General features: G+C 43.2%; 2 protein-coding genes across 3 annotated transcripts in view; one reads left to right on the top strand and one right to left on the bottom strand.

Annotated features, from left to right (window-relative positions):
- The first annotated feature begins 690 nt into the window (after positions 1-690).
- On the top strand, positions 691-23,176 carry LOC111964306 (dnaJ homolog subfamily C member 18). 2 transcript variants are annotated; one of them, XM_023988154.2, is made up of 8 exons: positions 691-3,461; positions 11,053-11,227; positions 11,439-11,584; positions 16,662-16,856; positions 16,998-17,110; positions 18,160-18,269; positions 21,352-21,524; positions 21,678-23,176. In XM_023988154.2, exons 1-8 carry the CDS (start codon positions 3,335-3,337, stop codon positions 21,800-21,802), a joined length of 1,164 nt encoding a protein of 387 aa, XP_023843922.1. In that variant the 5' UTR covers positions 691-3,334; the 3' UTR covers positions 21,803-23,176. The 2 variants fall into 2 exon arrangements, with proteins under 2 accessions (XP_023843922.1, XP_023843921.1); XM_023988153.2 differs by having other exon boundaries at positions 18,157-18,269.
- A 619-nt stretch (positions 23,177-23,795) lies between these two features.
- The window catches only part of LOC111963722 (bromodomain-containing protein 8), a 20,590-nt gene continuing 17,233 nt past the window's right edge, over positions 23,796-27,152 (bottom strand). Inside the window, 2 exon segments of the mRNA XM_070443700.1 lie at positions 23,796-24,510; positions 26,190-26,234. Of these exon segments, the coding sequence (XP_070299801.1) occupies positions 24,451-24,510; positions 26,190-26,234 (105 nt within the window). The 3' untranslated portion in view covers positions 23,796-24,450.

The following is a 27,152-nucleotide window of genomic DNA, read 5'->3' as shown; positions in this document are numbered from 1 at the left end:
AGTAGTGATGCTAGTCAGGTGGGCGGGTGCGGGCAGCGATCAGTTGAAGAGCATGCATTTCGTTTTACTAGCATTTAAGAGCAGTTGGAGGCCACAGAAGGAGTGTTGTATGGCGTTGAAGCTCGTTTAGAGGTTGTTAACACAGTGTCCAAAATAGGGCCAGATGTGTACAGAATGGTGTTGTCTGCGTAAAGGTGGATCAAAGAATCACCCACAGCAAGAGCGACATCATTGATAAATACAGAGAAAAGAGTTGGCTCGAGAATTGAACCCTGTGGCGCACCCATAGAGACTGCCAGAGGTCCGGACAACAGGCCCTCCAGTTTGACACACTGAACTCTCTCTGAGAAGTAATTAGTGAACCAGGCGAGGCAGTCATTTGAGAAACCAAGACTGTTGAATCTGCCGATAAGAATACGATACAAAGGAATCTCAGACGATACAAAGGAGAGGTTGAACAGACTAGTAATAGGGGTTGCAGCAATTGCGGCGGATCATTTTCGGAAGAGAGGGTCCAGATTGTCTAGCCCAGCTGATTTGTAGGGATCCAGATTTTGCAGCTCTTTCAGGACATCATCTGTCTGGATTTGGGTGATGGAGAAGCAGGGCTTCAGGGGGGGGGGGGGTTGGGGCAAGTTCTGCGGGGGGTGCAGAGCTGTTAGCCGGGGTTGGGGTAGCCAGGTGGAAAGTATGGCCAGTCATAGAGAAATACTTATTGAAATTCTCGATTATCGTGGATTGATCAGTGGTGACATTGTTTCCTAGTCTCAGTGCAGTGGGCAGCTAGTAGGAGCTACTCTTATTTTCCATGGACTTTATAGTGTCCCAAAACCTTTTGGAATTAGTGCTGCAGGATGCAAATCTCTGTTTGAAAAAGCGTAGCCTTTGCTTTCATGACCGTGTGTATTGGTTCCTGACTTCCCTGAAAAGTTGCATATCGCGGAAACTATTCGAAGCTAGTGCAGTACGCCACAGGGTGTTTTTGTGCTGGTCAAAGGCAGTCAAGTCTGGAGTGAACCAAGGGCTATATCTGTTCTTAGTTCAACATTTTTTGAAAGGGGCATGCTTATTTAAGATGGTGAGGAAAGCACTTTTAAAGAACAAACGGGCATCCTCTACTGACGGGATGAGGTCAATATCCTCCCAGCATACCCAGGCCAGGTCAATTAGAAAGGCCTGCTCGCAGAAGGTTTAAGGGAGCGTTTGACAGTGATGAGGGGTGGTCGTTTGACCGCGGACCCATAACGGTGGCAGGCAATGAGGCAGTGATCGCTGAGATCCTGGTTGAAAACAGCAGAGGTGTATTTAGAGGGCAAGTTGGTCAGGATGATATCTATGACGGTGCCCATGTTTATGGATTTAGGGTTGTACCTGGTAGGTTCCTTGATAATTTGTGTGAGATTGAAGGCATCTAGCTTAGATTGTAGGACAGCCGGGGTGTTAAGCATATCCCAATTTAGGTCACCTAGCAGTACGAACTCTGATGATAGATGGGTGGCAATCAATTCATATATGGTGTCCAGGACACAGCTGGGAGCTGAGGGGGTCTATAACATGTGGCAACAGTGAGGGACTTATTTCTGGAGAGATGGATCTTTAAAAGTAGAAGCTCGAACTGTTTGGGCATAGACCTGGATAGTATGACAGAACTCTGCAGGCTATCTCTACAGTAGATTGCAATTCTGCCCCCTTTAGCAGTTCTGTCTTGACGGAAAATGCTGTAATTGGGGATGGAAATTTCGGAATTTTTGGTGGCCTTCCTAAGCCAGGATTCAGTTAAGGCTAGAACAGCAGGGTTGGAGGACTGTGCTAAAGCAGTGAATAAAGCAAACTTAGGGAGGAGGCTTCTGATGTTAACATGCATGAACCCAAGGCATTTACGGTTGCAGAAGTCAACAAATGAGAGCGCCTCGGGACACACTGGGTTAACCTCTACATCACCAGAGGAACAGAGGAGGAGTAGGACGAGGGTACAGTAAAGGCTATAAGAACTGGTCGTCTAGTGCTTTGGGAACAGAGAATAAAAGGAGCAGATTTCTGGGCGTGGTAGGATAGAGTCAGGGCATAGTGTACAGACAAGGGTATGGTAGGGTGTGAGTACAGTGGGGGTAAACCTAGGCATTGAGTGACGATGAGAGAGGTTGCATCTCTGGAGGCGCCAGTTAAGCTAGGTGCGGTCTCCGCATGTGTGGGGGGTGGGACAAGGGGGCTATCTGAGGCATGTTGAGCGGGACTAGGAGCTCCGCAGTAAAATAAAACAATGAGAGCTGCCCTAAACAACAGTATACAAGGCATATTAACATTAGAGAAAGGCATAAAGCAATCAGGGGCGGCAGGGTAGCCTAGTGGTTAGAGCGTCGGACTAGTAACCGTAAGGTTGCAAGATCGAATCCCTGAGCTGACAAGGTAAAAATCTGTTGTTCTACCCCTGAACAAGGCAGTTCACCCACTGTTCCTAGGCCGTCATTGAAAATAAGAATTTGTTCTTAACTGACTTGCCTAGTTAAATAAAACAAAAATCACAGGTGTTTATTGGGAGAGCTAAGACAACAACAGGTGAGACAACAATGGGAAACCGCTAGGACAACAACAATGGGTGAATGGGCAGAGAGGGTCAGTTAGCTACACTGAGGCTGGGGTTGACAGATAAACAAAATTAAGTACTGTGTAAATGAACTGTCCAGCAGGCATCAGCTCTGGGTCCAATGAGCAGCAATATATGAAACAGTGTTTGTTATAATGCTACAACAATGCAGCAATCAGAAGCTGCAACAATGTCAAAAATAATCTACAAGTAATACTGCTGGACTACAGATGAGTCCATAGGTCAAGGGTGGAGGTTTTCCATTGGTCAACTTGGCTTTTAATTCTGCTAGTTTCCGCTTCCTGTTGACCATGGAGGTTAATATCAAAGAAGCTCAGTGTTATTACGGGACTGGTTAATGTCAGTATTACATTTATTCCCGTATTGCATGGATTTTAACTAGTTCAAGTTTTTCTGTTGGTATTTGGACGACTTGAATAGACGCTTACACCTGTGTTCATGTCTGGCTTCTAAAGTGGGAGGCGTCACCGCTATGATACCTGATAGCTACGGTGAAATCTCATAGCTAACCTATTGCTAGCTAGCTTGTTATCTGTAAACAAAGCTAGCTAGCTACCGTTAATTTCAGTTGACAGACAACGCCCAGGTACACCTCAACATAAAATAGCTATTAGCTAAATCCTTAAGATTTTAGGCAGTCAACCGCATTTGTGTAGCGAGTGTAGTTATTTGAGGTTGCAGTCCTCGGTGGGAATAAGCTAACTAGCTAGCCATCGAATAGCTGTCATAATGGATAAACAGGAATCGGATCGATTGATAGAGAAAGCAAAGCTGTGCTTGCGGTCAGGGCGGAGAGAAAAAGCCCTTCAACTGTTGTATGAAGCCCAGAAAATATTCCCCAGCACCCGGGCCAGAGGTAAATTTGCCGTAATGGCTGTCTTGTCAATGTTAGCCTTGCTTGCCAACTTGAATGTTAAAATAGAAAGTGCAACGTCTGTATCTTGTGAATTTGATAATGTATGCTCCCATCGAATCCGTGAACATGTTAAGCGTATGTTATAGCTACATGTCATCTGAATGATATTTACAATATGGTCGGTTTATAACGCAGGTAATATCTTTCGATAACTTGTGTGCCTGGAAACTAAAAGTGGATTTACTAGCCTGTAAACCACACTCCAATGTGTTACGTTAGTTAGTAATGTTTCTTTCATTAACTTATCCGTGTTATTGCTCAACCTGGTGGTGCAGCTGCAAACAGCCAAACTGGTTAGTTAGTATAATTTTGGGTTAACTGTCTTAAGTAACTCATTTGAATATAAGAAGTGACTAGGTTAGGGAATGCATGTTTCAGGTACATAATATTACTTTAATACAGCGGTTCCCAACCTTTTCCCCCAGAGCCCCCATTTTCACATTTGAAAAATGTCATGCAAATTTAAATGAACCCTCAATTTAATTATACATATTCTTGTTTACATAAAGTTTTGGTCAACAGATTCACACATTGCATGAGATTACTTCCAAAGCAAAGTACAATTTATTTTACACCACTACTTTAGAATTGTGTAGTTAGGCCCAAATGGAATCTCCTGGAATTTGTTTTACTTTCTACAGAGATTTCTGCAGAAAATCAGCAGAACCCGGATAAAGCTCTTTTTAAACTCTGGTGTATGTTTACACATCATGCAGTTGAATGGGATACTTAAATGTTATACAAATAAAGGTAATCTGTTACATGTAAAACATTACACCCACTTTATTTAACTTTTTATTTCGGTACAATCAGTGTAAACAGATGTGAATATATATAATATATACTTAGTGTCATGAATTTAATGCTGTTTCTGCTGGAGTGAGCGAGAGAGAAATGTTCTGTGGGAAGAGTCAGCTCTTTTTGCCTGGAGGATGTACGTATTTCAAATTAAAATTAAAAACAATGAATGAATGTGGCTTATACAACTTAAAATTCAAGACCGGAAACTTGAATTCAATAACATATGTTTTTGTATGTAGGAACTAAGATTCAAGAATTTCATTGACAAAATAAGTCTTACACTGTAATATGCTGAACACTTACATCTGAACTTGAATCACTTGTTTGAAGAGTCAATCAGGCTGTCTGATAAACAAAACCTAGAGAGGTGTAGACAGAAATGTAACAGGGCCAACATCGTTTCCTAAAGACTGTGACTTCAGAAAGTATTCACAGCCCTTGAATTTTTCCACATTTTGTTGTGTTATAGCCTGAATAAGAAGAGAGTGAGATCCACTGCTCTCACCTCTCTGGCATCAGTTTTGTCTATTGACATGCACCTGTGCCACTCCTCTTCAGACACCTCACTCAACGCAGCGATGATGTGCACAATATCCTTCCTCTCTTTCCTGTACCCTTCCACTTCTGCTGTGTGGAATATATGAATAGAGTTATAGATAGCTAAGCTTGGGTGCCTCTCCGTCACAGCCTGCAGCTTAATGGCATATTCTCTCATGGCAGCTTTGAAGAGCTCTGCACACCCATCTCTCTCTTGCTCTGGAAGTTCCTCCAGCTGAGTGGTGGTGTGGTGGTGCCACTCATCTGCCACTGCCATACTCTGAGGTGCTGTAGCTTGTTGCTGATGGGTCTGTTTCTCAAATCTTTTAAGGACCACTAGCTCCAGACTGTGTTCAACGATGAACACAGTCTGGTCCTTCAGCGAGTATTATTGGTTCACCAACAACTCCTTCAGATCCTAGACACACTTGGCAGGTGTTTCAAAGGTGTCCAGTAACTCCGAGAGGACATCCATGTGCTCTGCCAGCCACTCCACAGCACTGACCCACGAGCACCACCTGGTCTGTACTGCGTAGATTGGCATCACGGGAGTGAAGTCCTTTGCCAGCATGAATGCTCTGAGCTGCTTGGACACTGTTGTAATGTTAACTTTGTACAAAAACAAGGCCAGAAACTACACTTTTGGTCCACCAGTCACTGTGGAAGGTAGATTTCAAAAATCTACCTGACACTCAGATTTTTTTTTTACCAGACAAAATATTTTTGGGGGCCAAAAACAAAAAAGGATGAGCATGCTTTTGTAATGGTTCTAAAATAATATATGTTACTAAGAAGGAATGTGATATATTGCTTCATTTTTTTGTGACCACATAGCATCTTGGGGGTGACAACAACGGAAAGCCCATTAATTTTCATTGAAGGAAAGCAAAGTTGGAGGGGGACCTTTGGGTGATGCGAGCATGGGTGAGGGACGTGAACAGGGCGGGACCAAAATTGGGGGAGATGAACTTTAAGCAAATACTTTGAGACATCGCGTCATTATTGACCAGTTAAAGCTCCGTCCAGTTTAGTTTCCAGCCCCTACTGGATTGGCTATTGATACCTAGCCAGCTTGCTAGCACCAACAAGAGGGCGAAGCAAGCGTTGCTATCCGAATTTACGCGTTAAAAGTATCTCTGCCGTGAGATTGAGCGAGCCTGACTAGTATACGCATAGTCTTCTCTTTAACAGTTGAAACTCAAACATTTAAAAACAACCTAACTTGTGAACAAAACAATGTAAATATCCAAGAAACACAAGGACAAAGTCTCACTTCAGTAGACTTTAATTTCAAGTCAGTTAGACCAACTTTTATGCCTGTGCCAGCTCTTCTAAAAAATGAATCTTTCATTCAGCAGTGTTGCTGTGCGAGGTGGGATAGGTTATAGGATTTGTAGTTCTTTGACTTTATGCGATTCATTTACCAGCTATGAAACAAAACGGCTGAAATGCTTTGTAAACAGCTACTGCAGAATTTATTTAGCTATAAATTAGATCATACAGTGAGTATTCACACCTCTTGACTCATTCCAAATGTTTTTGTTACAGCCTGAATTAAAAATGTACACATTTTTTCCCTCATCCATCTACACACAATACTCCATAATGACAGTAAAAACATGTTTTTGAAAATGAAATACAGAAATATTTAATTTACATAAGTATTCACACTCCTGAGTCAATGCATGTTAGAATCAGCTTTGGCAGCAAGTACAGATGTGAGTATTTCTGGTTATGTTATTTTTCAAGCTGATTTAAGTCAACTGTAACTAGGCCACTCAGGAACATTCAATGTTGTCTTGGTAAGCAACTACAGTGTATATTTGGCCTTGTGTTTTAGGTTATTAACCTGCTGAAAGGTGAATTTGTCTTCCAGTGTCAATTGGAAAACAGACTGAACCAGGTTTTCCTCTAGGATTTTGCCTGTGCTTAGCTCTATTTCGTTTATCTGAAATTCCTTGCCGATGACAAGCATACCCATAACATGATGCAGCCACCACCATGCTTGAAAATATGAAGTGGTACTCAGTGACGTGTTGGATTTGCCCCAAACATAACGCTTTGTGTTCAGAACATAACTTTATTTCTTTGCCACATTTTTAGCAGTTTTACTTTAGTACCTTATTGCAAACAGGATACATGTTTGGGAATATTTTTTTATTTTGTACAGGCTTCCTTTTCACTCTGTAGGTTAGTGTTGTGGAATAACTACAATGTTGTTGATTTATCCTCAATTTTCTCCTATCAAAGCCATTAAACTCTCTAATTGATAAAAAAAATCCCTGAGTGGTTTCCTTCCTCTCCGGCAACTGAGTTAGGAAGGACGACTATCTTTGTAGTGACTGGGTGTATTGATATACCATCCAAAGTGTAATGAATAATTTCACCATGCTCAAAGGGATATTATGTCTTTTATTTTTTTACTCATCTATCAATAGGTGCCCTTCTTTGCAAGTCATTGGAAAACCTCCCTGCTCTTTGGTTGAATCTGTTTGAAATTCACTGCTCGACTGAGGGACCTTACAATTATCTGTATGTATGGGGTACAGAGAGAGATGAGGTAGTCATTCAAAAATCATGTTAAACACTATTGCACACAGTGAGTGCATGCAATAAAAAAAACTATTAATTTGTAAACATTTCGAAAAACATAATCCTCTTATGGGGTTTTGTGTTACATCCTGAATTTAAAATGGATTCAATTGAGATTGTGTCACTGGCCTAAACACAACTAAATGTGGAAAAAGTCAAGGTGTAAATCACTTCTAAAGGCACTTGGTACTTGACTATTTTTATTCACAAATACTACCACTGTGAATCCCTGACCACCTGCCAATGTGGCTGGTGAAATGAACGTCTTACCCGCCAATGCCAAAATTTTAAGTCCTAAAAGGTAAAGTCTGCCATTATGGGTCTCTCACCCACTGGCTGAAGTAGAATGTTTAGGGCACACCTCCCACATGTGTCGGTGGTCTCTTCCAAGATCACATAGAGATCCTTGCCCTTCACGCAATCTTTGATGTAGTGCAGGTAAAGCTCAGGTAGGTATACTGGATGTAGTGTGGGTAAAGGTCAGGTAGGTATTCAGTGCAAAGATAGGATGCTGCAGGAACACTCCCTCTTTGCTTTGAGTGTTTCTTTAGAAACGTGGAGAACTTTGGTGTTTGGTCCAGGACCAACTCCTTCCTCTCTGACGTAGTGTTTTAGCCAAACACTCTTCCAGAGTCTGAATTCTTGATTGACCAGTAGGATAACAATAAAAACATGGTTAATATAAATGAAAAACCAACCAACTTTAAATTATCTGGTTTTGGCCAAATTAACTTCTGTCCCTCTCTCATGCAGATACAGTGCATTTGGAAAGTATTCAGACCCCTTGACTTTTTCCACATTTTGTTACGTTTACAGCCTTATTCTAAAATGTATTAAATGTTTTTCCCCTCAATTTACACACTACCCCATAATGACAAAGCGAAAACAGGTTTTTAGACATTTTTGCAAATGTATGACAAATAAAAATCAGATACCCTATTTACATAAGTTTTCAGAACCTTTGCTATGCGACTCGAAATTGAGCTCAGGAGCATCCTGTTTTCATTGATCATTAAGATGTTTCTACAACTTGATTGGAGTCCACCTGTGGTCAATTCAATTGATTGTACATGATTTGAAAAAACCTACACCTGTCTATATGCAGTAATGTCCCACCGTTGACAGTGCATGTCAGAGCAAAAACCAAGCCATGAGGTCGAAGGAATTGTCCGTAGAGCACCGAGACAGGGTTGTGTCTCGGCACAGATCTGGGGAAGGGTACCAAAACATTTCTGCAGTATTGAAGGTCCCCAAGAACACAGTGGCCTCCATCATTCTTAAGTGGAAGAAGTTTGGAACTATCCAGACTTCTTAGAGCTGGCCGCCTGGCCAAACTGACAAATTGGGGGAGAAGGGCCTTGGTCAGGAAGGTGACCAAGAACCCGATGGTCACTCTGACAGAGCTCCAGAGTACCTCTGTGGAGATGGGAGAATCTTCCAGAAGGACAACCATCTCTGCAGCACTCCACCAATCAGGCCTTTATGGTAGAGTGGCCAGACGGAAGTCACTCCTCAATAAACGGCACATGACAGCTCTCTTGGAGTTTGCCAAAAGGCACCTAAAGGACTCTGACCATGAGAAACAAGATTCTCTGGTCTAATGACTCAAATGGAACTCCTTGGCCTGAATCCCAAGTGTCACGTCTGGAGGAAATCTGGCACCATCGCTACGGTGAAGCACGGTGGTGCCAGCATCATGCTGTAGGGATGTTTTTCAGGGACTGGGAGACAAATCAGAATCGAGGGAAAGATGAACGAAGCAAAGTACAGATCCTTGATGACAACCTGCTCAGGACCTCAGACTGGGGCGAAGGGTCACCTTCCAAAAGGACAACGACCCTAAGCACACAGCCAAGACAACACAGGAGTGGTTTCGGGACAAGTCTCAATGTCCTTGAGTGGCCCAGCCAGAGCCTGGACTTGAACCCGATCGAACATCTCTGGAGAGACCTAAAAACAGCTGTGCAGCGACTTTCCCCATCCAACCTGACAGCTTGAGAGGATCTGCAGAGAAGATTGGGAGAAACTCCCCAAATACTGGTGTACCAAGCTTGTAGCGTCATACCCAAGAAGACTCAAGTCTGTAATCACTGCCAGAGGTGAGTAAAGTACTGAGTAAAGGGTCTGAATACTTATGTAAATGTGATATTTCCATCTTTTGTATTTTTTTTATGCATTTGCTAACATTTCTAAAATAAAAAATATATACTTGTTTTTGCTTTGTCATGGTTTTTTTTGTGTAGATTGAGGGGGACATTTTTAGAATAAGGCTGTAATGTAACAAACGGAGAGATCCCAACAACCCCACACACAGCACACAAAAGGACACCCCATCATTAATTTGCTTTTCCCCCCATATTGTTCTGATCATTATTTCCTCCATGCTAACCCTGAACCTATTTTGGTCAGGGATTTAAATACAGGCTAGTAAAGCTAGCAATATTCACCACTGTTGCCTTTGATCAATCTGCCACAAATCTGTACATCGCGCACACTCTCCCTCTCACACACGCAGGCAGAACCCAACACACACACACACAGTTCACACACATCACAGCTAGACAACTTTTACCTCCGAAATAGCTTCCTAGCTTAGTGCACGCTAGCTATCTAACGTAGCTAGCTAGCCTGCGAAGTTTACCGCAGTTTGCAACCGGTGAAGATAGCTTATGCAACAATGCGTTGACTAAATTACTCTGTTAACCTAACTTACTTATTTTGATAGTAGGGTATTTACATCAAAATAGTTGTTAGCTTGCCTTTCGAGTCTGGTGTTGAATGGATCTCAGGTGCTCCACCACCGTTCTGCTTTTTATGTGGTTGATAGTTTTGGCACGATTTACAAAATAAGATTCCCTTGTCCTCATAAACATAATTTGTGAACTCTCTTAAACCTTGTTCACATTGGAAGTTTTGAATTTATTGAAATCCATTTTTTTTGCATATCTGTTTTCCTGAAGTTTCAACAGCCAAAAAGCACATGGAAGCAAATATTTCAAGTCACCTTCGTAGGTGGTTTGAAAGCAGATACAAATCTGCAAGTCCCGCCTCTCCCACCTCATTGGTTTTTAGGAGCATATACTAACGTGTCATCTCCTCATTGTTTTTTGGAGGATATACCCACGTGGGGTGATTGAAAGATGAACTGAGGTCTACACTCAAGTCGGTAATGGTAATGCACCTTAAGTTTGGTTGCCAACCACCATAGAAAGTCCAAAGAAGAAGAAGCCTGAAGTAGGAGAGATTACTACTATACATTTTATCTGTGGATTAATTGTCGGAGTATAGGACCTTGTGCATTTCAGGTAAAATAACAACCCAATGTTTATATCCCAGGACAAATTAACTAGCAACAGCTAGCTAGCTAGGTCTGGTCAGCATGTTAGTCACGCATTTTACTGCTTGTTTCTAGCCTAAAGTATTGTGGATTTATGTGTCGTCTTTAGATCGGTATAAACAATCGCAAATTGTTTTGTGTTTTTTACTCTTTAAATCAAGGAAGATCCCGCGCCACACCAAAAGTTAGTCTTAGCCAGCCTCAGTCTTGATGTCTCATCTATTGATATTTACCCGCTTGCCTGATCTCTCGGTCTTCCGTCAGTGTTGATTGATGCCATAGTGAGGAATGGGAGCTCTGCTGCTCCAGAGGAGCCCCACATACCCCCACCACGTGGCTTCCGATCAAATGAAGAGGACTGGGATGGAGAGGAGGCACGCAGAGGAGCCAGTGAGGAGAAGCAGACCTACACAGAGGATCAGCGTCAGGGTGTTTTCAGGTACCTGCCCCTTAGTATTAAATCACACTGTCTTTACCTGAGTTTTTCTATATTTTATTTAGTGATAGGCCATCATTCAGTTTGAGCACTCTGAGACCCCAGCTACATTTTGTCAAGATGTCCACCCAGTAAAACTGCACCTGCACATTGTACACATTAATGTTGTGATGTCAGATTTCATAAGATTCTTTGTTTTGTTTGATCCATGCAGGATAAAGAAATGCAAGGACTTCTATGAGATCCTGGGCGTTCCTAAAGACGCTAGTGATGAAGATCTGAAGAAGGCATACAGGAAGCTGGCACTGAAGTTCCACCCTGATAAGAATTGTGCCCCGGGAGCCACAGATGCATTTAAAGGTAAAGGGATGCCTCTTACTGCTGTGTTTCCCTCTCCTGATCCATGACTTATCGGTATCAGATCTTCCTCCTCCTCTGGTCACATTAGATGATCATGTGAGCATTTCTCATGTGCTCCTAACATTATAAATAAATATGGCCACTGTAAAGATGGCGCTGCAGTGGATAGCTGCAATCTTACGGGCTCCTGACCAATTCTGCTATTTTGTGTTGTTTTTTTTGTACATAATGTCTCGCCATTTCCTATGACCAAAAGCAGCTTCTGGACATCAGAACAGCGATCACTAACATTGATTTGGATGATTGCGGTATCACAGATTACGAAGGGAAACCCAGCCCCGAGCTGCCCAGCGACGCAAGCCTTCCAGACGAGCTAATTACCGTTTTATGCTAGCTTCAAGGCAAACAACACTGAACTATGCATGAGAGCACCAGCTGTTCCGGTGACTGTATGATCTCGCTTTTTGTAGCCGATGTGAGTAAGAACTTTAAACAGGTTAACATTCGCAAGGCCAGACAAAATACCAGGACACTTACTCGGAGCATGTGCTGACCACCTGGCAAGTGTCTTCACTGACATTTTACATTCTTTAAATAACAAAAAAAACATTAGTCATTTAGGAGACACTCTTATCCAGAGCGACTTACAGGAGCAGTTAGGGTTAAGTGCCTCGCTCAAAGGCACATTGACAGATTTGTCACCAGTCGGCTTGGAGATTCAAACCAGCAACCTTTCGGTTACTGGCCCGTCGCTCTTAATTGCTAGGCTGCCTCCTGTACTTTATACAACCAATCCTTGACCCGGTCTGTAATACCAACTTGTTTCAAGCAGACAACCATAGTCCCTGTGCCCAAGAATGCCAAAGTTATTTAGGCAGGTTACCATCGCCCCATAGAACTCACATATATAGCCATGAAATGCTTTGAAAGGCATCTCATGGCTTACATCAACACCATCATTCCAGACACCCTGGACCCACTCCAATTCGCATAACGCCCAAACAGATCCACAGATGACTCAATCTCTATTGCACTCCACCCTTTCCCACTTGGACAAAAGGAACACCTACGTGAGAATGCTGTTCACTGACTACAGCTCAGCATTCAACACCATATTGCCCTCCAAGCTCAACACCAAGCTCAGGACCTTGGGACGGAACACCTCCCTCTGCAACTGGATCCTGGACTTCCTGACGGGCCTACGGCGGTGAGGGTAGGCAACAATGCATCCGCCACGCTGACCATCAACAAGGGGCCCCTCGGGGGGTGTGCTCAGTTCCCTCTTCCTGTTCACCCATGACTGCGTAACTGTGCACGACTCCCAACACCAAGTTTGCTGACAACACAACGGTGGTAGTTACTGATCACTGACGACAATGAGGCAGCCTATAGGGAAGAGGCCGGCAATCTAGTGTGGTGCCAGGACAACAACCTCTCCCTCAATGTCAGCAAGACAAAGGCGCTGATCATGGACTACAGGAAACGCAGGGGCGAGCACACATCCATCCACATATGGGGCTATAGTGGAGCGGGTCGAGAGAGCTTCAAGTTTCTTTGTGTCCACATCACTAAGGAATTAACATAGTCCACACACACCTACACAGTTGTGAAGAGGGCACGACAGCACCTTTTCCCCCTCAGGAGGCTGTAGAGATTTGGCATTGGCCCATGGATCAGAGGAAGGCCCAAATAAATTGTCAAAGACACCAGCCACCCAAGCCATAGACTGTTCTATCTGCTACCGCACGGAAAGCGGTACCAATGCAACAAGTTTGAAACATGACGCTGAACAGCTTCTACCCCCAAGCCATAAGAGTGGTAAACAAGACTAAATTAATAGCTAATCAAATGGCTACCCGGACTAAATGCATTGACCCTTTTTTTGCACCTACTGTCTTGCACTGGACTCTACCCACACACACTTACACTGACACCCCATCACACACATACAGTTGAACTCGGAAGTTTACATACACCTTAGCCAAATACATTTAAACTCCGTTCACAATTCCTGACATTTAATCCTAGTAAAAATTCCCTGTCTTAGGTCAGTTAGGATCACCACTTTATTTTAAGAATGTGAAATGTCAGAATAATAGTAGAGAGAATGATTTATTTCAGCTTTTATTTATTTCGTCACATTCCCAGTAGGTCAGAAGTTTACATACACTCAATTAGTATTTGGTAGCATTGCCTTTAAATTGTTTAACTTGGGTCAAACGTTTCGGGTAGTCTTCCACAAGCTTCTCACATTAAGTTGGGTGAATTTTGGCCCATTCCTCCTGACAGAGCTGGGGTAACTGAGTCAGGTTTGTAGGCCTCCTTGCTCGCACACACTTTCTCAGTTCTGTCCACACATTTTCTATAGGATTGAGGTCAGGGCTTTGTGATGGCCACTCCAATACCTTGACTTTGTTGTCCTTAATTCTTGACGCACGGATCCCTTTAGCGGGATCATTTTCGTAAACAACCGCTGAATTGCAGAGCGCCAAATAAAATAAAAAATAAAATATTTTTTTTTTTTCATGAAATCACAAGTGAAATATACCAAAACACAGTTTAGCTTGTTGTTAATCCACCTATCGTGTCAGATTTTGAAAATATGCTTTACAGCTAAAGCAATCCAAGCGTTTGTGAGTTTATTGATCACTAGACAAAACAGTAAGAACACCTAGCAGCCATGTAGAATGGTCACGAAAGCCAGAAAAGCTATAAAATTAATCGCTTACCTTTGATGATCTTCAGATGTTTGCACTCACGAGACTCCCAGTTACACAATAAATGTTCCTTTTGTTCGATAAAGATTTTTTTATATCAACATACCGCCATTTGTTTGGCGCGTTATGTTCAGTATTCCACAGCCTTAGGCAAGTCAAGGCTGACACAAATTCCATATAGTATCTGTAAAGGTCATAAAAGCATGTCAAATGTTTTTAATAATCAATCCTCAGGTTGTTTTTAACATCAATAATCGATAATATTTCAACCGGACTTGTAAACTATTCAATACTGGAGAGAAAGAAAATGCAGAGCAACGAGTGTCTGGCGCAAAAACTAATGGAGGGACATCCGCCTATACACTGACGCGTTTTGATAAATCGCTCATTTTTTAAAATAAAAGCTTGAAACTATGTCTAAAGACTGTACACGCCCTGAGGAAGCCACAGGAAAAGGAATCTGGTTGATATCCCTTTAAATGGACGAAAGGCAGGCAATGGATTTTTCAAAATAGAAGTCACTTCCGGGTTGGATTTCCTCAGGTTTTCGCCTGCAAAATCAGTTCTGTTATACTCACAGACAATATTTTGACAGTTTTGGAAACTTTAGAGTGTTTTCTATCATACTCTGTCAATTATATGCATATTCTAGCATCTGGACCTGAGAAATAGGCAGCTTACAATGGGGATGTTATTTTTCCAAACATAAAAATTCTGCCCCCTAGCTTCAAGAGGTTTTAAGCCATTTTAACACAACTTTGGATGTATGCTTGGGGTCATTGTCCATTTGGAAGAGCCATTTGCGACCAAGCTTTAACTTCCTGACTGATGTTGCTTCAATATATCCACATAAGTTTCCTCCCTCATGATGCCATCTATTTTGAAGTGCACCAGTCCCTCCTGCAGCAAAGCACCCCCACACCATGATGCTGCCACCCCCGTGCTTCATGGTTGGGATGGTGTTCTTCGGCTTGCAAGCATCCCCCTTTTTCCATCAAGCATAACGATGGTCATGATGGCCAAAAAGTTATATTTTTGTTTCATCAGACCAGAGGACATTTCTCCAAAAAGTACGATCTTTGTCCCCATGTGCAGTTGCAAACCGTAGTCTGGCTTTTTTATGGDGGTTTTGGAGCAGTGGCTTCTTCCTTGCTGAGCGGCCTTTCAGGTTATGTCAATATAGGACACGTTTTACTGTGGATAAAGATATTTTTGTACCTGTTTCCTCCAGCATCTTCACAAGGTCCTTTGCTGCTGTTCTGGGATTGATTTGCACTTTTCGCACCAAAGTACGTTCATCTCTAGGAGACAGAACGCGTCTCCTTCCTGAGCGGTATGACAGCTGCCTGGTCCCATGGTGTTTATACTTGATTGTACAGATGAACGTGGTACCTTCAGGCATTTGGAAATTGCTCCCAAGGATGAACCAGACTTGTAGAGGTCAACAATTTCTTTTCCGAGGTCTTGGCTGATTTCTTTTGATTTTTCCCATGATGTCAAGCAAAGAGGCACGGAGTTTGAAGGTAGGCCTTGAAATACATCCACAGGTACACCTCCAATTGACTCAAAGGATGTCAATTAGGCTATCAGAAGCTTCTAAAGCCATGACATCATTTTATGGAATTTTCCAAGCTCTTTAAAGGCACAGTCATCTTAGTGTATGTAAACTTCTGACCCACTGGACTTATGATACAGTGAATTATAAATGAAATAATTTGTCTGTTAACAATTGTTGGAAAAATGACTTGTGTCATGCACAAAGTAGATGTCCTTACCGACTTGCCAAAACTATAGTTTGTTAACAAGAAATTTGTCGAGTGGTTGAAAAATTTGTTTTAATGACTCCAACCTAAGTGTATGTAAACTTCCGACTTCAACTGTACATGCGCACGCAAGCATACTGACACTACACACACTCACACTTTTTTATACTCACCATATATAGGCTGCTGCTACTGTCTATTATCTATCATGTTGCCTAGTCACTACCTCTATATGTAAATAGTTATCTCAATTACCTCGTACCTCTACACGTCGGTACTGGTACTCCCTGTATATAGCCATGTTATTTTTACTTGTTATTCACTGTGTATGTATTCCTCGTGTCACTATTTACATTTTGTACTACATTTTTATCTTTAACTCTTCATTGTTGGAGAAGGACCCGTAAGAAAGTCTTTCACTTTTAGTCTACACCTGTTGTTTACCAAGCATTCGACAAATAAGATTATATTTGAGTTGTATTTTTGTGGAACTGACGGTGCAGATAATTAGACCAGTCCTCTCTTCTCATGCTGTTGTGGCGCTCTACGTCAGACGGTTCCAAATCGTAGGCCTGATAAGTATTTTTTTCTTTACAGCCATAGGCAATGCGTATGCGGTGCTCAGTAACGCTGAGAAGCGTCATCAGTATGACCAGTATGGAGAACAGGCTCCGTCTGAGAGCACCGCCCACGCTCGCCACGGACACTACCGCAACTTCAACAGGGACTTTGAGGCCGACATCTCCCCTGAGGAACTCTTCAACATCTTCTTTGGAGGAAGGTTTCCCACAGGTCAGTTTGTGTGTATTTCTGAAAGAGAGAGTTGGTGTGTGCGTTAATCTCTGTTACTTGAATTTTGGATTTGAGTGACTCATTGTCAGTTGTTGCTAAGTAGTTCAGTGCATGTAAATCATGTCTGTTCTGCTCCCTCAGGCAACATCCATGTGTACACCAACAGAGGAGCCACCTACTCTAACTTCTATCAGCCTCGTCGGCGACGTGCATATGAGAGGCGCGAGGAGGAGGTGGGGCAGAACCGCAGTCAGGTCAGTCAGTGTCCACGAGAGATCTCAGAGAAAATCCCATCAGTTCAACTCATAGATGTTCTGTGGCTGTGTGATTAACCAACAGAGCTACAGCTGATTGCCTATGGGTGTACAGTTTAACCAACAGAGCTACAGCTGATTGCCTATGGGTGTACAGTTTAACCCAACAGAGCTACAGCTGATTGCCTATGGGTGTACAGTTTTAACCAACAGAGCACAGCTGATTGCCTATGGGTGTACAGTTTAACCAACAGAGCTACAGCTGATTGCCTATGGTGTACAGTTTAACCAAAGAGCTACAGCTGATTGCCTATGGGTGTACAGTTTACCAACAGAGCTACAGCTGATTGCCTATGGTTGTACAGTTTAACCAACAGAGCTACAGCTGATTGCCTATGGGTGTACAGTTTTAACCAACAGAGCTACAGCTGATTGCCTATGGGTGTACAGTTTAACCAACAGAGCTACAGCTGATTGCCTATGGGTGTACAGTTTTAACCAACAGAGCTACAGCTGATTGCCTATGGGTGTACAGTTTAACCAACAGAGCTACAGCTGATTGCCTATGGGTGTACAGTTTAACCAACGAGCTACAGCTGATTGCCTATGGGTGTACAGTTTAACCAACAGAGCTACAGCTGATTGCCTATGGGTGTACAGTTTAACCAACAGAGCTACAGCTGATGTGTTTATGGGTTTACAATTGATGCTGGACCTTGATTTGAAAGAACTCCACTCCCTGAGGTTGGGTGGGGCTTTTAGATTTGATCCTGTTTGTCATTGGATACCATCTCCCTCTGAGGTGCTGCAATAGGCAGTTAAATGGAGAACCTTATGCTGCTCCAAGAGGATCAGTTACAGTGGGGGTTGAAGGTTGACCAGTGAAACAGACCAGCTGTGAAAATAAGAGTAGAAGCTTTCACCATGCCTAGACCAGATTGTTGCAGTAAGCAAACGAGTCCTTGAAACGTTACTGTACATTGATTAAATGTATTTCCAGTTATTTGATGTGTTTATGAACTTCTTCTGGTTCTGCCTTTCCTCAGCAGAACACCTTCACAGCCTTCCTGCAGCTTCTTCCTGTTCTGGTGCTGATCCTCATATCTGTTGTGACCCAACTGATGGCCACCAACCCTCCTTACGGTCTCTTTTACAAACCGTGAGTCCACTGTAACATCAACCAAGCTTCTTGATGATACGTTTCTCTCAAATAGACTCCATATGAACCTATTTCACAGACTGGTAGCATGGTAACTGTCAAATGCTTGGTGCAGAGTGCATGAGGACCCTGAAGAGGGTGAGGTGTGATGTGTATTGGGTACCCTTTGTAAACATTTAGTGGGACTGACTGTATGTCAAGGTGGAGTCGCAATTCAACGGCTCAGACACGAGACTTATGTGGCAGGGCCTACAGGAAATCACGGACTACAAAAAGAACCAGCCACGTCACGGACACCAACGTCACGCTTCCAGACAAACTAAACACCTTCTTAGCACGCTTGGAGGATAATATAGTACCACCGTCGCTGCCCGCTAACAGGGCCTGCACCCCCCTCCCTCTCCTTCTCTGTGGCTGACGTGAGTAAAATATTTCAACGTGTTAACCCTCACAAAGCTGCAGGTCCAGACGGCATCCCTAGCCGCGTCCTCAGAGCATGCGCAGGCTGGTGTGTTTACGGACATATTTAATCGCTCCCTATCCCAGTCTGTTGTCCCCACATGCTTCAAGATGGCTACCATTGTTCCTGTACCCAAGAAGGCAAAGATGACTGAACTAAATGACTATCGCCCCGTAGCACTCACTTCTGTCATCATGAAGTGCTTTGAGAGACTAGTCAAGGACCATATCACCTCCACCTTACCAGCCACCGTAGACCCACTTCAGTTTGCATACCGCCCCAACAGGTCCAGACGACGCAATCGCCATCACACTGGAAGTCTCAAGCTATTGCTCGCCTGAGGTACTGTGGTCTACAGCTTATCATGAGATACTCTATCTACCTAGAGAGTTTTCATATGTATTTTTCGTATTGGTTTACATACCACCACAGATTGAGGCTGGCACTAAGACAGCATTGAATGAGCTGTATTAAGCAAACAAGAAAACGCTCACCCAGAGGCGGTGCTCCTAGTAGCCGGGGACTTTAATGCAGGGAAACTTAAATCCGTTTTACCAAATTTCTATCAGTATGTTAAATATGCAACCAGAGGGAAAAAAAACTCTGGACCACCTTTACTCCACACACAGAGATGCATACAAAGCTCTCCCTCGCCCTCCATTTGGCAAATCTGACCATAATTCTATCCTCCTGATTCCTGCTTATGATTAAAAATTAAAGCAGGAAGTACCAGTGACTAGATCAATAAAAAAGTGGTCAGATGAAGCAGATGCTAAGCTATAGGACTGTTTTTCTAGCACAGACTGGAATATGTTCCGGGATTCCTCCGATGGCAGTGAGGAGTACACCACATCAGTCATTGGCTTCATCAATAAGTGCATCGATGATGTCGTCCCCCACAGTGACCGTACGTACATACCCCAACCAGAAGCCATGGATTACAGGCAACATCTGCACTGAGCTAAAGGCTAGAGCTACCGCTTTCAAGGAGTGGGACTCTAACCCGGAAGCTTATATGAAATCCCGCTATGCCCTCCGATGAACCATCAAACAGGCAAAGCGTCAATACAGGACTAAGATTTAATCGTTTTACACAGGCTCTGACGCTCGTCGGATGTGGCAGGGCTTGCAAACCATTAGACTACGAAGGGAAGCACAGCCGAAAGCTGCCCAGTGACACGAGTCTATCAGACGAGCTAAACTACTTCTATGCTCGCTTCGAGGCAAACAGCCCCAACGGATCCACAGATGATGCAATCTCTATTGCACTCCACACTGCCCTATCCCATTTGGACAAAAGCAATACCTATGAATGCTTTTCATTGACTACAGCTCAGCATTCAACACCATAGTACCCTCCAAGCTCATCATCAAGCTAGAGGCCCTGGGTCTCTACCCCGCCCTGTGCAATTGGGTCCTGGACTTTCTGACGGGCCGTCCCCAGTTGAAGGTAGGAAACAACATCTCCACTTCGCTGACCCTCAACACTGGGGCCCCACAAGGGTGCGTGCTCAGCCCCCTCCTGTACTCCCTGTTCACCCACAACTGCGTGGCCATGCACGCCTCCAACTCAATCACCAAGTTTGCAGACGACACAACAGTAATGGGCTTGATTACCAACAACAACGAGACAGCCTACAGGGAGGAGGTGAGGGCACTCGGAGTGTGGTGTCAGGAAAACGACCTCTCACTCAACGTCAACAAAACAAATGAGATGATCGTGGGCTTCAGGAAACAGCAGAGGGAGCACCCCCCTATCCACATCGACGGGACAGCAGTGGAGAAGGTGGGAAGATTTAAGTTCCTCGGCATACACATCACAGACAAACTGAAATGGTTCACCCACACAGATAGTGTGGTGAAGAAGGCTCAAATTTGGCTTGTCACCCAAAGCCCTGACAAACTTTTACAGATTCACAATCGAGAGCATCCTGTCGGGCTGTATTACAGCCCCGGTACGGCAACTGCACCCCCTTCAACCACAAGGCTGTCCAGATGGTGGTGCGGTCTGCACAACGCATCACCGGGGGCAAACTACCTGCCCTCCATGACACCTTCAGCACCCGATGTCACAGGAAAGCCAAAAAGATCATCAAAGACAACAACCACCTGAGTCACTGCCTGTTCACACCGCTACCATCCAGAAGGCGAGGTCAGTACAGGTGCATCAAAGCTGGGACCGAGAGACGCTGTTTTTCAGTCTCTCAAGGCCATCAGACTGCTAAACAGCAATCACTAACTCAGAGAGGCTGCTGCCTACATTGAGACCAATCACTGGCCACTTTAATAAATGGATCACTAGTCACTTGGATCACTAGTACTCTAAATAATGCCACTTTAATAATGTTTACATATCTTACATTACTCATCACGTGTGTGTACTGTATTTTATACCATCTATTGCGCCTTGCCTATGCCGCTCGGCCATCGCTCATCCATATACTTACATGTACATATTCTCATTCACCCCTTTAGATTTGTGTGTATTAGGTAGTTGTTGGGGAATTGTTAGATATTACTGCACTGTTGGAGCTAGAAGCACAAGCATTTCGCTACACTCGCATTAATATCTGCTAACCATATGTATGTGACAAATAAAATTTGATTTGATGTTTATTTCAGGGCCATGGGCCTGGTGGTCTCCCGGGAGACCCAGAACATGGGTGTTCCCTACTACGTGGACAAGGGCTTCCAGAAGGAGTACCGTGGGGAGTCCCTGGAAGAGCTGGAGAAGACCATAGAGAGTGACTACATTGAACACCTGCAGAGCAGCTGCTGGAAGGAGAAACAGCAGAGTAAGTCCAGCTGCATTCAGGTTCTGGCAGCTTGGCTCTGTCCCCATTGACAGCCACCTGAGACGTGTTGACTGAGAGAGCCACACATGGTTTATTCATATTGTAGAGTATGAAGGTATCCATATATGAGCTGATGTTTTTCTCATTCCTCAGAGTCGGATTTGGCGAATCTTGCACAACTGTACCGTGATGACAGACTGAAGGCGAAGGCTGAGTCTCTGAAGCTGGACAACTGTGACAAGCTGTACCGCTTTGTGGGCCAACAGAGAGGAGAATGAGGGGCTTAGACAGGAGAGGGAGGCATCTCTTTCCAGCTGGGAATTCTACACTTTACTCATTTAATATTGTTTATTTATTTTATTTATTCAATCGGGTCACTTTTTTGAAGAACATCTCTTCTCTGGATAGAGCACAGTGGTAGCCAAAGCCCTTTGATCTGAAACATTGTGCCGCCTTTCCTCTCGGATGGAAGAAAGTGGAGGTGCATGTACTATGAGTTGCCCACCGTGGCTCTGTGGATAACAACATAAAGCCCAGTCTGGCTGGCTCTGGGATTGTTTTATTGATGTACAGGAGCCTTGTTACTGCTTCCTTACATTAAGGAATATAGGCTTGCTTACAACGTTTGAGAAAATGGTTGTCTGTTCACACCTACACTTTGTTAGTCACCTGTTTGAAACATGTTTAGCATTGCTGCTGGGTTACTCATTTATTTCCATGTTTGTTTCTGTGGCGTGAGTTTAATGGAGTATATTGTGTAGGTCTTGGAAAGAACATAGCTAGAGCAGTGAGTCACTTTTTAATTGGAAATAACATTTTTAATTGTGAAGAACGAATGCAAGGACCTGAAAACCACTAACTTCTAGAATAGGTTTTCAGAGACTGAGGCAAACGAGAGCTTCTATTTGAAAAGACAGATCTATATGGTCTTAAACTGTGAAGAAAATGTAGATTTATTATGCCTGTTAGAGAAAGTAAGGCCAGAGCTATATACTCTATCTCTACAACATTAGATTCACTTACAATCTAACTGCAGATTTCTGTTTTATGTGAAATACATTGATACTTTTTATTTTGCTGTGCTCTAAGACTTTGCCAAACGGCGTTGCCATAGTTGTACTTGTCCATTATTTGGTCCTTCTGGTTCATTCTGAAGCACTTGCTGCCGTTTTATTTGGAACCTGCTGTCCTAGTCTCTATTCCCCAATGCATGCAGCCCCATGTTCTGCCCTCTTATTTTTTAACCATGTCCTTGTTACACATCAGGTGCTCAGTCAATAGCTGCTGCAGTACACCTCTGTAAAGGACTAAGAGAAATCTACTCATCCTGCCCATTCATTTAATCAACTGTTACATTCATTTAATTAACTGTTACTTTACTAAGAGCTTTCAAACATTTCTCCAAATGAACATTTGTTCAGTAATCTTTTAATGCTTGACCTTCCTTTAGTCAGATCATAAATCCAGCAGACGAAGGGTTAACAGCCACACTAGTGGCAGACAGACAGGATGCGGTTGGGACAGTAATGGATTACAGATTAGACCCGATGCTAACTAGAGACCCAGTTGTCTCTTGGCTGAACTCTGGTGTCCAGTTGATTTGTGCTGTCAGAGCAGGTTTTCAAGCTGGTTTATTAAAAAGTTAAACAATCCCTTGGTGTTTATGGGTTGCTTTTGTCTAGTATGTCTACAGAGCATTGATCCAGATGGCTATACTCTCACCCTACTGGTGTTACACCCCAGCTCAGGCAGAGTTTCAGCCTGATTGCGCTGTCGACAATGCAAATTGTTCGATTGAGCTGACATATGCAGCGTTTACCGTGATTGCGGTCTCCGCGAACATTGTCGACAACGCACAATCATATTAAATCCCAGCCTTAGTCCTTGTTGGATTTCTTTTGAAGCTAGAAACCTTAATTGAAACAATAACAAAGCCGTCGCCCTGTCTCTGTTTTGGGTGAAAAACTGAGGGATGGGCCTGGAGAAATGTGACCACTCACATCCATAGACAGAGCTATGGATCCACTAACCAACCATGAGACATTTGTTTGAAAAGTGTTTTCAGCATTTACATTGGAGAACAGCAGGCTTATATTTTGGGTTCTGATGGGGTACAACCGTTTTAGGCTTAGTTTTAGGCATTTAAGTTATTTTTCAAGAATCAATAGATATCATTAATTTAAGTCCAAAAATTGACATGTTAAACTAAGGATTATAGCTTCTTTTTTGTTTTATCATACACAACTTGCTTTGAGTTGGAGAACCACAATCTTGCGACAAATATTTATTGGGTCACCATATGTACACAAGGGACATGCCTGTACAATACTATACAGAGGACTTCAAAACAATTGACATACACAATGCAAGGTCTATGTTTTCTGTTGACACATTCAGGAGTTGGGGTATAAGTGATTCTCAGTGCTGGGGTTGAGTTTAGAGCTGGGACGATAAACCGGAAATGATCGACACCGACTGAACCGACCACTTATCGTGGACTTTTTGCTGATGTCTTTCATTACGATAAGCCTATACTGGAGAAATGTGAAGTTTGAAATTAAATTAGTCTGCTAATATGGGTGATAGTTAAATGGGACAATTGATAGCTACAACATTCAAAGTACTAGTAGTTAAGGTAATAAAGAACTGCTGCACATTAATGTTATAAACGTATTCTATTTTATCATGATATTTTTTTATCATGGATAGATTTTTGTCTATCGCCCAGCTGTCGTTGCGTTTTTCTCAACTGCAATTCAGGAATGGCTCTCTCAGCGAGACACGCCATGTCCAATTGAAGTGACAGGACATGAAACGACATTGACCCCGACTGTGGTGTCCTTCGTTAGCGTAATCAAGTGGGACATGACCACGGAGGACACCAATCAGACAGACTTATTCCAGTCTTCAGCTGCTTCCCTGCAGCTTATTTCTTCATCTTCAGGTCAGCTTCTATGGCACAACGGCGCCCCCTGGTGCCCCCATCCTGTATAGATAGGCACAGAGAAGAGATGGGTTAACTCTGGTCCAAAGCAACCAGAAGCTTGAAAAACTAGCCATCGCCCTGGAAAACACAGTCGTTCACACCTGTAACGTGGACAACGGACGGACTGGCCATCATACTTTTGTGTTTGTAAATGAAAGGAAACAGGGTTCCTGGGGCAGCAGGTAGCCTAGTGGTTAGAGCGTTGGACTTGTAACTGAAAGGTTGCAAGATCAAATCCGAGCTGACAAGATAAAAATGTCGTTCTGCCCCTGAACAAGGCAGTTAACCCACTGTTCCTAGGCCGACATTGAAAATAAGAATTTGTTCTTTATTTAACTAGGCAAGTCAGTTAAGGTATAAATAAAAAAAACATTTAGATTCAATGCAAATTACAAACCAAAATGCTTGAGTATTAGCTTGTGTGCATGAAAGTGAGCCAATTTGTGTTTTTTTTGCTATGTGCCTGCATGTGTGTGTAGGAGTGAGTGAGAGAGTACGAGAGAGTGTAAGAAATAGAAAATACTACCCACTGGGCACAGATGTCTGTTCCACGTTGGTTCAACATAACTTCATTGAAATTATGTTGAAAAAGTTGATTCAAGCAGTGTGCTTCTACACCTGCATTGCTTGCTGTTTGGGGTTTAAGGCTGGGTTTCTGTACAGCACTTTGATATATCAGCTGATGTAAGAAGGGCTTTATAAATACAATTGATTTGTGTGACCTAGGGCCAGAATGTGAATACCTCAGCTGTAGTCTGACAGGTCACAGGATGCAGAATGTGAATTCCCCAGCTGTAGTCTGACAGGTCATAAGATGCAGAATGTGAATTCCCCAGCTGTAGTCTGACAGGTCATAAACTGCAGAATGTGAATTCCCCAGCTGTAGTTTGCAATACTGACAGGTATTCACAAATGCAGAATGTGAATTCCCCCAGCTGTAGTTCTGACAGTCATAAGGAAAACCTGCAGAAGAAACGTGGAATTCCCCAGCTGTAGGTCTGACAGGTCATCTAAACTGCAAGAATGGAATTCCCCAGCTGGTAGTCTGACAGGTCATAAACTGCAGAATGTGAATTCCCCAGCTTAGATTTGACAGGTAATAAACTGCAGAATCGTGAATCCCCAGCCTGATAGTCTGACAGGTTACCATAACTGCAGAAGTGGTTAAAATTCCCAAGCTGTTGTCCTACAGGTCCATAACTGCAGAAATGTTGTGACTTCCCCGCTGTAGTCTAAAGAAAACCCCCCAGTTCCAAATAAAACTGCAAAGAATTTGGTTGAATTCCCCAGCTGTAGTATCCTTGGACAGGTGTCAAAAACTGCAGAATGTGATTCCCAGCTGTAGTCTGAGGTTAATGCAGATCTGGATCCAAGGTCAGTCTAAGCTGCAGAATGTGAATTCCCCAGCTGTAGTTCTGACAGGTCATAAGATGCAGAATGTTGAATACCCCAGCTGTAGTAGTCTGACAGGTTTCATAAGCTGCAGAATGTTGAATTCCCCAGCTGTTAGTCTGACAGGTCATAAGCTGCAAGAAGTGAATTCCCCAGCTGTTAGTCTGACCAGGTCATTTAAGATGCAGAATTGAAACCCCAGCTGTAGTCTGACAGGTCATAAGCTGCAGAATGTGAATTCCCCAGCTGTAGTCTGACAGGTCATAAACTGCAGACCGGGTACTTACAAAGAGAGAGAGAAGGAAGGCAGGAGAGGCCATGGGGACACTGTCCTGTGAGAGGACAAAGGATACAGTCAGAAAGAGGGATCAAAGACACACCCACACAGAAAACAAGGAAAGAAGAGGAGCAGTGGAGCACACATCCCGACAACAGAGAAAAGAGAACTACATACGCCCCCTTAAAAAAATATAGACCCATCCAAGAGAGGGTATAAAATAAATGCACACCACTACTCATGGACACTATAAACACTGTATACGATATGACCCTGTGGGCAAACATACAGCAGCAGGTCAGAACCCATCTCACAGGAGTGGTTCAAGAACTGAGGCAACTTATTTTCTTAAAACAAGTGGGAAACCAATTCCTCACTTGGATTATGAAGACATTGTTGGAGCCATTTTTTGTGATTAACCAAATATAAACATCCCAGTGACAATATGTAACAATATGAACCATGTGACCAAATATGACATTTTGTAGCATAGAAAAATTCAAATACTATAATAAAAATTGGATTTGTCCCGCTAAATCGAAAATAGATTGTCTCCCTAAACCGTGACCTTTCCTGCTATCTACCAGGCAGAGCTCGAGAAACTGGAGAGGAACACAAGGTTGGAGTGTTGCCATGGCTGTCTTCACATACATTATATAACAAGCTGAGGTACACACACAAAATACACGTGAACACAAACTCACACACATACACAAAAAGCCAACAGACACAGAGGCTATGAAAGGATGGACAAGAAAGTGTGTGCGCGTGTGTCAGGTATGCATCAGATTGAGAGTTGTGAGAAATTGAACTGCGTGGACTCACAGTGACCTTTGTCTCACGTTGTTCCTAAACTCAGCAAAAAAAGAAACGTCCTTTCACTGTCAACTGTGTTTATTTTCAGCAAACTTAACATGTGTAAATATTTGTATGAACATAAGATTCAACAACTGAGACAAACTGAACAAGTTCC

The sequence above is a fragment of the Salvelinus sp. IW2-2015 genome, linkage group LG5, assembly GCF_002910315.2.
Source record: "Salvelinus sp. IW2-2015 linkage group LG5, ASM291031v2, whole genome shotgun sequence".
Classification (NCBI taxonomy): Eukaryota; Metazoa; Chordata; class Actinopteri; order Salmoniformes; family Salmonidae; genus Salvelinus; species Salvelinus sp. IW2-2015.
Note: the sequence above shows the minus strand (reverse complement) of the source record. Positions and strands in the feature narration are given on the sequence as shown.